Source organism: Physeter macrocephalus, chromosome 2 (assembly GCF_002837175.3).
Source record: "Physeter macrocephalus isolate SW-GA chromosome 2, ASM283717v5, whole genome shotgun sequence".
Lineage (NCBI taxonomy): Eukaryota > Metazoa > Chordata > Mammalia > Artiodactyla > Physeteridae > Physeter > Physeter macrocephalus.
Genome location: NC_041215.1, coordinates 129,868,190 through 129,880,310, shown reverse-complemented (window position 1 = coordinate 129,880,310; position 12,121 = coordinate 129,868,190). Strand labels below are relative to the sequence as shown.

Here is a 12,121-nt window from a genome sequence, read left to right as displayed (position 1 = left end):
CAGTTGGATTCATTGGTCTTTTATACATCAGGTAAATAGTAAAACAACGAAATGATGACTTGAAGCAAGGGCCTGTTCTGTGGTTGATGAATCTTGAGTCTTTGTTTTTCTGTCAGACAAGCCATTAATAGTAGTCTCTCACTTGTGAATGTATTTTATTCTCAATATCTGTTTTTGTTTTTTTTTTTCCAATATCTGTTTTTAAACATATTGCAGTTTGCAGTATATTTTTTTAAGGGAAATACAGTAGACATAATGTAGCTATAGACATAAGATAGAGTAGACATACACATTTCCATTTTGTATGTAAAACACAGAACTAACAATTTCATTGAAGAGTACTTAATCACCATTTATAATGTGGCTTATGAGACCAGAAGCCACAGAGTAGCTTCACGTCCTCCGCCCTCAGTGGGTGAGAGCGAGGGAGTGACCTGGACACTGGTGACTCAGCATCACTCTGCTTGTTCATAATGCTTAAGAGAAGGCGTCCCTAGGGAAGATTCTCTGGTTCAGCTGTGTAATAGGGCGAAGGACAGGTCTCCCGTGTGAAACAGTGTCACCATGTCTTTTCAGTGTTTGCAGGCATTGCTTGTATTATTTTAACTTGTGCGGCTACCTAAAGCAGAATTGATGTTTATTTGAGAATCATTAGATGTGTAGCAATATTGGATTTAGTTTTTATACCATGCTTAAAATTATGTACAGGTCTGTAATCTCTTATCTGAAATGCCTTGGGGCTGGATGGGTTTCACGAGTTCTACCATACAGTATATACAGCATGTATTACCTGATATATCCCCAGTGGATTCTGAACAGTACTTCGTACACATTAAATATTTTTTGCAGCAGAATATATGACTATTCCTACTAAATAAAGGTTGAATAAAGACTCCAAATGGCCTTGTGTCTGTCTGAGTCAGGTTTTGCCACCAAATGAGTTGTGTTTTCAAGCCTTTTGGACTTAGGAATTGTGAATATGGGATTGTGGGCCTATACAGAAAGAATGTCTTTATTGAAATAATTTCTTTGGAAACACTGTTCTAACCAAATCCATCAAAAAAGGTACAATAGATTAGATCTCTTGTAAAGCTACCTATTAAATTTTCTTGTTGAGCATTCCATTTTCATGAGGCCTTGCTTAACCTATTGGTTTGTTTATAACTTTAGCTTCCTGGAGAAGAGCCCATTGGAAGAGTAGAACCAGTGGGTAATGCACCTTTGTTGGCATTAGTTCACAAGATGAACAATTGCCTCAGCCAGATGGAACAATTTCCAGTCAAAGTGCATGACTTTCCGAGTGGAAATGGCACAGGAGGCAGGTAAGGGTCCTGGCCTAGGTGTGCCCTTGCCATTGGACTTTATGCTTAACTTTGTTGAGGTAAGGTGGCAAGAGGTCTAGTGACATCTTGGTCTGCTCAAAGAACATTCGTCTATAAGGACCGCAGAAATTAAATACTCTAAAGTGTGAATCAAATAATTTTTATCCCTAAAGTCGTACCCCGTATCTTAAACATGATGTTTTGAAAATATAAAACCAACTTGTGCTGGCAAGTTGTAATAGGCTTAGTTTTCCTTAAATTGATGTACTTTAATATATAAAGCTTTTCTCCAAGAAGTTTGTAGATATGGATAATAAAATGTTTACTTTCTGTGCAATAATGTGATTTCATATGTGATCTAAGTGGTTTTGCAAAAACTTTGCATTTTGATGGGCTTTAACAAATAAGTTTATTTTTTTCCATAATATAGTAGTTTTACAGGACTCATGAAGTGCTACAGAAAGAATTCATTAAGTTCATTGTTGTGTTCTTACAGAATGTTACATGCTTCCTGGAATATTATGACTAGCAGCCTAGAAAATTTTAAAAAGTAGTTTGGTTTTAAAAAACACAGTCTGGTGTGTTGTAAAGACATTTAAAATTTTGGCTGAATTAAAACAGTATGCATTATTGAACAATGAAGTGATTAGCGTGGACTAGGTTTTTTTCTGCTTTGAAATTTAATGTAGAGAGTGGTTTTTTTTTTTTTTTTTTTTTTTTGCGTTATGCGGGCCTCTCACTGCTGTGGCCTCTCCCGCTGCGGGGCACAGGCTCCTGACGCGCAGGCCCAGCGGCCACGGCTCACGGGCCCAGCCGCTCCGCGGCATGCGGGATCCTCCCGGACCGGGGCACGAACCCGTGTCCCCTGCATCGGCAGGCGGGCTCTCAACCACTGCGCCACCAGGGAAGCCCGAGAGTGGTATTTAATTTTGATTATTAAACTGTCCTGGAAGATTTTTATGAAATAAAGGGACACTTTCAAATATATTTGAGAAAACCATAGTGTTTTTCATTTTTATCTAAATTTGTGTAAAATATGTATGTTTACATATGTATATATCAATATAATGGAATATTCTTTCCCATACCCCTATTTGCATGCGTTATGGAACCTTGTAGATAACTGCATTTTAAACTCGTCTTACTCTTGCCAGACCTTTTCAGAAATGAGCAGTTGAATATCATTACCAGGTCTAGATGGGTATAGCTATTAAACTGCTTCACTCAAAAGACTATAGCAAAGTAGAATTTAAAGGTTAGTTTTTAAAGTAATTTTGTAGCTGAACTCTTTGAAAGCAAAAATGAGAGGGTTTGTTGTCTGTTTTTAAATAAATAGGTTTTAGTAGGCAATGGCAAAATATTGCAGAAGTGAGCATGCCCAAATGGTTCAGGAATTTTTATCCTGGGGAAATAATTAAATCTCGATGGTGAGGTATTTCCGCTTACATAGATTCATGGTGGGACAGAGATGGAAAGTTGATTTAACGTTTTCATATGCATGCGTACACATCCTCTTTTATTTCTTATCATAAAAAGTTTTTTCCAATAACTTGGAATTGCTGGCTTTACTATATGCATAACTGGTAAGTGCTACTTTGTGTCTCAAAAATGCAGAGTTTGTATTATCTTGCTTTTATTTTAGTTAGTGTATGTTGGCTTTGAAAATAATAGAATAACTTTTTTTTCACAAATTATCTTGAGCTTTTCTCTCAACAGAGGATCACAGGCTTTAAAATTTTTCAACACACATCAGTTAAAATGCCAGTTACAAAGACATCCAGACTGTGCAAATGTGAAGCAGTGGAAGGGTGGACCTGTCAAGATTGACCCTCTGGCTTTGGTGCAAGCTATCGAGAGATACCTTGTAGTTAGAGGTACTTTCTGTACATGTATATTGTGTGTTTATATGTACATTTGGGAAGAAGTTAATATTAAGATATGGATAGAAATTATTTCCCTATTGCTGCTTCTGTCAAAACCTAGCATCAGGAACTTGTGTACTCATCATTTATTTTATAGGTAGTATGTAGAAATGTTAAATTTTGTAGGGATTGACTGCTTACTTGGTTGATTGGGTGATGAGTTACTTTATCCTGGTGGAATGTAGTGGAAACCACATTTTGTATCTGACAGTTTTCTTAATCTTTCTGCTTTGTAGATCAAAATGTAATATGTGTGTTTTTCTAGCAATATGTTATTTTAACCAGTATATATAGGCTTTTCTTTGCCACATGAAATTGCTAGGAGTTTAACAGACTTCTTGGGTCCTTAGGGTATGGAAGAGTAAGAGAAGATGATGAAGACAGTGACGATGATGGCTCTGATGAGGAAATAGACGAGTCTCTGGTAAGGTGCTGTTCTCACCAAGTTTTAATGTGTAAAGTTCAGGGCCTGTAGCTTCAATGGATTTTGTTTTGCTTTATTTAGGCTGCTCAATTCTTAAATTCAGGAAATGTACGACACAGGCTACAGTTTTACATTGGAGAACATTTGCTACCGTATAACATGACTGTGTATCAGGCAGTACGGCAGTTCAGTATACAGGCCGAAGATGAACGGGAATCCACGGATGATGAGAGCAATCCTCTAGGAAGAGCTGGTATTTGGACGAAAACTCATACAATATGGCAAGTCTGAAAATGATTTTGTTTGGTTTTTCATCAACATTGATACTGTTCGTGTGTTTTGGAATTCCTGTTACTGGCTGGCCTTGCATAAGGAGAGAGGGGACTCTAAATTCTATGTTTTATTATTAAAAGCCACTTCAGATGTTCCATCTTGTGTGTGTGTGTGCATGTGTGTGTATGTGTGTGTATTTAGCTTCCTCATTAAGTCTACTTGAAAATGTGTTTGGGCAATAAATAATCATAATTTGCATCTACTTTTCTAGCAGCTTCATTTCAAGTCTGTAAATAAGGCAAAAATGTCTCCATAAGATGATGTTCCTTTAGGTAGTACGAAGTTTGGCATCTCTGAGCCCTTAGAGGCATTTGGATGCAGCTTCCTGCATTGTTGGTGAATGTCTACTACTTATTTAAACAGGGTGATTCTTCTCAGAGCCACCCCCTGGAGTTTCTCAGGTGGCCCCTCCTAGGTGATCTTTTCTAGGAAGCAGTCCCATTGGCAGTTCTCCAAATCCACAACTAGGGAGAGAGAGGATAGCCCTCAGGGAGTTGTTCTGGTAACTCTCTGGTGTCTGTGGCTTCCACTTTGGCCTTGCAGAATAATTTGCCATTTAAAAATCTACTTGGGTTTACATACTCTCATTACTTTAGGTACAAGCCCGTGAGAGAGGATGAAGAAAGCAATAAAGACTGTGTTGGTGGTAAAAGAGGAAGAGCCCAAACAGCTCCAACGAAAACTTCCCCTAGAAATGCAAAAAAGCACGATGAGTTATGGAACGGTAAGTGATGTCTTAGAGGGGCAAGGAGATTGCCATGGGGCAGTAGTCTTCCTGTCTTGAAGGTTTTGATGGAGTGATTTATATCTAGTAGTAAAATCTTTTAATATAATTTATAAAAATATGAATTACTACAAATGCTTGGCTGCTTTTAATTGAACCCTTGACTTTAATGTCTAGAAAGTGAAAAGTTATCTTGAAAGAATTTTGGGGAAAACTTACCATTCTTTCCCTGAAGAATTCATGTTTTTATGAAAGCAAAAACAAATTTCATTAGTAGAACATATGCACTAAAGAAGAGGCTGGACATTGGCAGGTTGGCCCTTAATTTTTATTGTTATTCATTATAATAGTGTGATCCACCAGTTATAGAAGGAATAGAAAGTTTTGCTAGGTTATAAAATGACTACAGAAAGTAGTAAAACCTCCCAATTGACTTACCTTCCTTTGTAGTATTTCCTTCCAGTCTAAGTTTGCTCATTTCCTCCCTTTCTTTTTTATAAGATGGTAACAGTGCCTTACCGATAGGCTGCGTTCCTTGGGGACCAGCCCCTATCAGGGATTTCCAAACACTGGTGTTGTTGATGAAATTTTCCCTGGTCCACAGAAGTAAGGGCATTGTAGCAACTTTGTTTTTCATAAAACTCAGTCTTTTCTATATAAAAGGGTATTTGAGATATTTGTTTTCTATGTTTTTGGTATTAAAACAATTGCCCTTTTATGCAGAGATAGTGTTGTGATTTTTAATTTCTTCGCTTGGTAGAAGTAAATGGCAACAGTTTCAATCTCTCTCTCTTTTTTTTAATGCTATTACTTTATGAGATCTAAGAACAAAGGAATTGCAGATCCTACTTGGAAACTGTCACAGTCTATCATGTCCTAAGTCTTGGATTAAATAACCAAATCTTATTTTTATCAGATTTATAACTTGGGAGTATTTGTTTATCTTACATGGCCATTTTAAACCGGATGTAAAAAATCCAGGAAATTTCTGTAACAGTGAACTTAAGTTTAAACACCTTTTCTTTACTCCTCTCTGGCCATTTTATTGTTAGTTATTTTTCTGATATAAAGGAGAAATGCAAAGGAGTCAGTTTTTCTCCTTTACAATGTATGAGTATGGGAGAGAAAGTGAAATTTGCCTAAGTCTGGATGATTTATCTGTAAGATAAAAAGGGAAGAAAAATGTTCAAGCTATCAGTACTCTACTAATAAGATACCGAGCGTTAAATCTTAACCACTCGTGGTTACTGTTTTTAGGCATGTTGAGATGATGCTGGCTTTTTTGACTCTGCCTTTTTAACTTTGATCAACACTTTGATCAAACTTTGATCTTTTGCCCTCTAGATGGAGTGTGCCCGTCAGTATCAAATCCTTTAGAAGTTTACCTCATACCCACACCACCTGAAAATATAACTTTTGAAGACCCTTCATTAGATGTGATTCTTCTTTTAAGAGTTTTACATGCCATCAGTCGATACTGGTATTACTTGTATGATGTGAGTAATGTTGCCTACTTTCCACCTTTTCCCTGATGTGTTGTCCATTACATGTTTTTTCTTAGTTTCTGTCTAGTGCTTGATCAATTTCCTGTTGTACTAGAACTAGAAACAGTGATTCAGCTGAACAGCACGGATCCTAGCCCAGTGAAGTGCAGTATACTCGGCAGTGGGAACTTCTCCCCCACTGGTTTTTCCCCCGGCCTACGTTCTTGGATTAGTTCTCTTGGCAGACTTGTAAATATTCTCTAGCTATAATTTATAAAATTAAGCTACCACATAAAAATTGAACATTAATTTATTAGTTAAAAAATCTTTAGGTACCTTTAGCTAAAAGTTCATTTATTTAAGATGTGTATTAAATTCAAGTGAAAGTTGAATGCTTGCTTTTGATACTTCTCTAGTGAGGGAAGAGTGAAGGAGTTGGCCCTGCATGAAGCGTTCGCTGCTATGTCAGTGGCACGTGGGGTTGGGGCTGTCTCAGCTGTGCGTTGTGAAAGCTGTCGTTCGGGTTGGGACATACCAACGAGAAGCTGTATGTTGGAAACCAGCAGGGGAAATCTCGGCACTCTGCATACGTATTTGGGAACAAAGGAAATGATAGTGAATATAATCCTAATGTTTTACTACATAATAGACTTTTTTTTTTTTAACATTTTACAGAATGCAGTGTGCAAGGAGATTATCCCAACTAGTGAATTTATTAACAGTAAGTTGACAGCAAAAGCAAATAGGCAGCTTCAGGATCCTTTAGTAATCATGACAGGAAACATCCCAACATGGCTTACTGAACTAGGAAAAACCTGGTAAGACAATCACTTCTGTAGTGGTGGGCTTGGGAGTGTTATCATTGTGTTGGTCTTTATATATCTTGTTACAAAAACATAGCCTTTAGCAAACCTATTTAAATGTGTTTAGTTAACGTGGTTTTTGATCATAGCTTGCTTAATAGTGTAGCTGCAGCATCCAAACAGGCTAGATGAGCTGGGGCCGGTACTAGGTCTACTTGGTGGCACCCTTATATATGAAACAGGGAAGTACACAGGGGTTTTCAGTGAGGAGATTCAGCCCTCTTCCATCATAAAATTGGACACCAAAGGTGGAGTTTGGTTGATTCTCTCTCTGAGCCTGTTTGGGTCCAGACCTACATTCTTGGAGACTATAGGACTGCACTGATGGATACGGGAGCCACCAGCCCCATGTAGCTGTATTCACATTTAGATGAATTAAAATGAAAGATTTTAAATAGAGTTTTTTAGTCACACTATCCACATCCTCGCGTGGCTACCCACGTTGTACAGAACAGATGCCGAATGCTTAGATAATCATAGGAACTGCTCTGGACAGTTCTGTGTCAAGGACTGCCCAAATCATATGTCAAGAGGCAGCAGGGCCTTGGTACTGCAGAGTTCACTCTTTAAAAATAAGCAGCTGATGGACCTGGAGTCTGTCATACAGAGTGAAGTAAGTCAGAAGGAGAAAAACAAATACCGTATGCTAACACATATATATGGAATCTAAGAAAAAACAAAAAATATGAAGAGACTAGGGGTAGGACGGGAATAAAACACAGACCTACTAGAGCATGGACTTGAGGATGTGGGGAGGGGAAAGGGTAAGCTGGGACAAAGTGAGAGAGTGGCATGGACGTATATACACTACCAAACGCAGGGCGGATAGCTAGTGGGAAGCAGCCGCATGACACAGGGAGATCAGCTCGGTGGTTTGTGACCACCTAGACGGGTGGGAGAGAGGGAGACGCAAGAGGGAAGAGATATGGGGAGATATGTCTATGTATAACTGATTCACTTTGTTGTAAAGCAGAAACTAACACACCATTGTAAAGCAGTTATACTCCAATAAAGATGTTAAAAAAAAAAATAAGCAGCTGCCTTTTGGCAGTTTTGAGTGACGTAACAGATGCCAAAACCAAGAGGAAAATCATGAACTTAGTGAAACCATTACTTGTGTGTAGATGGAATGGGATGGCTTGGCAACCCCTGGTGAGGTGGTGATTATATTTTAAAATTTCGCCTTCACTAGTCATGTTATGCTTACTGAAGGTCATTGGGTAGATTAAAGATGATCTTGGATGGACTTGACTTTAATGGTTGAATTTCAGATTTCATAGTGAATGGCTACTTAATGCATTATTACTTGATCACTTAGAAATTTCATGCAAGAATTATGAAGATTCTTCAAAATTAGTTGAGTAGACCATTTTTATTGGTTACATTATAATTATTAATCTGTATCATATCAAAAGTTGTTTCTAAGCTAGGGTTTTTTAATGGTTTCTGGTTCTAATTCAGTTAATAAATTTATATTGCATCTTTTTACAGCCCGTTTTTCTTCCCTTTTGATACCCGGCAAATGCTTTTTTATGTAACTGCATTTGATCGGGACCGAGCAATGCAAAGATTACTTGATACCAACCCAGAAATCAACCAGTCTGATTCTCAAGATAGCAGAGTTGCACCTAGATTGGATAGAAAAAAAGTAAGTTTCTCCCAAAAATATTTAAAGATAAGTCATACTGATAATGGGAAAACTAGAAATGTGATGCATCTGATTATCTCTATTGGTCTAGAGGCTTATCTTAGTCACAGTTATCTCTTTGCTTATCTTCTTATCATATGGGTTAGCCATATTTTCCTATCAGTCTCTTGGGATCTCTTGGGATTCTTCTTTATTCTCCAGTAAGAGTCCTTCCTTCCCATCCCGGTTTCTGTAATGATTTCTACAATTTTTCTCTTTTAGTCTCCATAACTCTTGTGCCAAGGAAGACCCTTCTCTTCTTTCACTGAGACCTCCTTCCTTTTCTTTCTAAATTAAGAACTCTAACCATATCTCCCTTTTATAATTGATCCCTTTATGCAATAGGTAGAATTAATCAAATCCACATCATTCTCTTAGCAAATCACTCCAATTAGAAGAGACAAACAAAATCCTTGCTATAGTTCATGTCTCTATACCAGTCAGCCTTGTGTTGCTGACTGCATCTTCTTGTGCTTCTAATCCTGGCCCCATGGTGATAACTCTAAACCACACAGCCCTGGGCCATTTACATCTGAGACTAGTCCTGCACTTCTCATACTGCACTGCCTTTTACTTAGGATTTCTTTGTTCATCTGCCTTTTTCTTGCTGAGGATTCTTATTCAAGTCTGTCTTCCTACAAACTTCTATCTCCAGAAGTCTCACAAAAGCCATTAGTAATGGCTTAAAAAGGGGGAGTGGGAAGAATGAGAAGCAAAACAAAAAAACATTGTTCTTAAATCCTATCTTTATTTGTATTGTTAGGATTCCTCCGTAAACAAGGTGTAGGTAGAATTTGGAAATCTATCAAGACCTTTCTCATCCCTGTGCATCTCATTAATAGATGTTTGCACTGGTGCTTGTAGGATCTCTGCCAGTCAGAGCCAGTAGGTTTCCAGCTCACCTGTCACCTCCACACCTATTTCTCCATCACCAAACTATAAATGTACCCAACGAGATTTCATGGAGCCACAGCCCTGAATTGCATTGATGTTTGAGAAGGTTACAGAGATCCTTTCTTCAACAACTTGAATTTTTTGAATTTGCCATGGGCTCAAGCTAATAACTACACTCACATCTAGCTTTTCTTCATGTACAGCAGGATGCTGTCTATGTTTATAGCACTGCAGCTGTGTCTTAAAACCTTTTCTGAGGTGTGCTTCTTTTTTAAGAAATAATTTTTAACGATTGAATTGATTTTTTTTTTTTTTTTTTTTTTGCACTGAGAGAAATGCCACCTGTTTATCAAAGTTTGTACTTTCCTTTGCAGCGTACTGTGAACAGAGAGGAGCTGCTGAAACAAGCAGAGTCTGTGATGCAGGATCTCGGCAGCTCACGGGCCATGTTAGAAATTCAGTATGAAAATGAGGTGAGCTTATGAGGCTGTGTTGACTTGTGCTCTTGATAAGATGTCACTAGAGTTTCTTGGTCCTGTGAAATTCTAAAAGACGATTGGGAAATTTATCTCAAAACTTGAGATGTGCTCTGTTTTCTCTTGAATGATTTGTTCTAAGTTCTCCATTTTTCGAGGTTAAATTGCATAATAAAAGACGGGGTTTTTTTTTTTCCTGGCAGAAGAGCAAGTGTTTGTGTAATCTTTAGGTTTTATCAACCTAAAGTGAAAGGTTTTAAACATAACTTCCAAAATGTTTGAACTGCGTTTTTAAAAAAGTCAGGTTTACTGAGATACAACTCATGTATCATAAATGCACACTTTTAAGATACACATTTCTAAGTGTTGACAAATGTATACAGTCTATAACCACAGCTACATCAAGATAAAGAAAAAATCCCATCACCACAAAAAGTCCTCTTAGACCATTTTGCAGTCAGTCCCCAGCCTTCATCCCCAATCCCTGGCAACCATTGATCTGTATTCTGTCCCTACAGTTTTGTCTTTGTACAGTATCGTAATAAATGGAGTCATATAGTACGTAGCCATTTGTGTTACTCTGCTTTCACTTAGTGTAATGCTAATCCATGTTGTTGCGTGTATCAGTTTGTTTCCTTTTATTGCTGAGTAATAGTAATAGTCCATTATGGGGACATACCGTCATATGTTTACCTAACCATCAGTTCATGCACATTTGAGGTGTTTCCACCTTCTTAGCTCTTACGAGTAATGCTGCTGTGAACATTTGTGTACAAGTCTTCGTGTAGACATATGTTTTCATTTCTCTTGGGTAAAATACGTCAGGGTTGAATGGCTAAGCCTTTTGGTAAGGTATGTTTTGACTTTATATGAAGCACCAAACCGTTTTGCAGAGTAACTGCCCCATTTTTCCTTCCCACCAGTAATGTAGTATGTGAATTTCAGTTGCTTCACATGCTTACCAAAACTTGGTTATTGCCAATCTTTTTAATTTTAGTTATTCTAGTGGATTTACTGTCGTTTTAATGTGCATTTCGCTGATGTTTAATGATACTGTCTTTTCATTTCTTATCTTCTTTGGAGGAAGTGTCCAGGAATTCTGCCCACTTTTTCCTTGGGTTTTGTTTTATCAGAGTTTTTAGGAGTTCTTTATACATTCTGCATACAAGTTCTTTATGAGATAAGTGTTTTGCAAATATTTTCTTTCAGCCTGTTGTTTATCTTTTCATTTCCTGATGAAATATCTTTGAAAGAGCAGAAGTTGTTAATTTTGATGAAATCCAGTTTATCAATTTTTTTCCTTTCTGGTTTATGCTTTTTGTATCCCAAGAAAATTTCCGTTAACCCGTGGTCTCAAAGATTTTTTCTTATGTGTTTTTTTAGGAGTTGTATAGTTTTAGCTCTTATATTTAGGCCTGCGGTCTGTTTTGAGTTTGTTGTTTTTTTTTTTTTTTTTTAAGCTGCGTTGGGTCTGTTGCTGCGCGCGGCGAGCGGGGGCTACTCTTCGTTGCAGTGCGCGGGCTTCTCATTGCGGTAGCGTCTCTTGTTGCCGAGCACAGGCTCTAAGGCGTGCAGGATTCAGTAGGTGTGGCACGCAGGCTCAGTAGTTGTGGCGCACTGGGTTAGTTGCTCCACGGCATGTGGGATCTTCCTGGACCAGGGATCAAACCTGTGTCCCCTGCATTGGCAGGCAGATTCTTAACCACTGCACCACCAGGGAAGTCTCTCACAGGATGTTGATTAGGTTTGTGTTGAATCCTGATCAGTTTGGGAGAGAGTTGATGTTTATGGTATTGAATCTTCCAATGCTTGAACACAGTGTAGCCTTTCGCTGATTTAGGTCTTTAACAACTTCTCTCAGTATGCTTCATAACTGCAGTCTAGAGGTCTCTCGTGTACATGTTTTATTAAGTTCCTCCCAAATATTTCATGTTTTTTGATGGTTTTGAAAATAATATTGTTCTTTCTTTTCAATTTCCAGTTGCTGTTAGT

General features: G+C 37.9%; 1 protein-coding gene across 16 annotated transcripts in view; it reads left to right on the top strand.

Annotated features, from left to right (window-relative positions):
* The window catches only part of TRIP12 (thyroid hormone receptor interactor 12), a 145,834-nt gene that overhangs the window by 118,011 nt on the left and 15,702 nt on the right, over nt 1-12,121 (top strand). For 11 of the 16 annotated variants that reach the window (XM_055090356.1, XM_055090354.1, XM_024124557.3 and 8 more), the window contains 9 exons: nt 1,171-1,322; nt 3,024-3,196; nt 3,595-3,668; nt 3,750-3,949; nt 4,598-4,725; nt 6,070-6,221; nt 6,885-7,027; nt 8,564-8,720; nt 10,028-10,126. In XM_055090356.1, coding sequence (XP_054946331.1) covers nt 1,171-1,322; nt 3,024-3,196; nt 3,595-3,668; nt 3,750-3,949; nt 4,598-4,725; nt 6,070-6,221; nt 6,885-7,027; nt 8,564-8,720; nt 10,028-10,126 — 1,278 coding nt within the window. The remainder of the gene's footprint in view (nt 1-1,170; nt 1,323-3,023; nt 3,197-3,594; nt 3,669-3,749; nt 3,950-4,597; nt 4,726-6,069; nt 6,222-6,884; nt 7,028-8,563; nt 8,721-10,027; nt 10,127-12,121) is intronic. The other 5 variants (XM_024124554.3, XM_024124562.3, XM_024124558.3 and 2 more) reach the window with 1 other exon arrangement.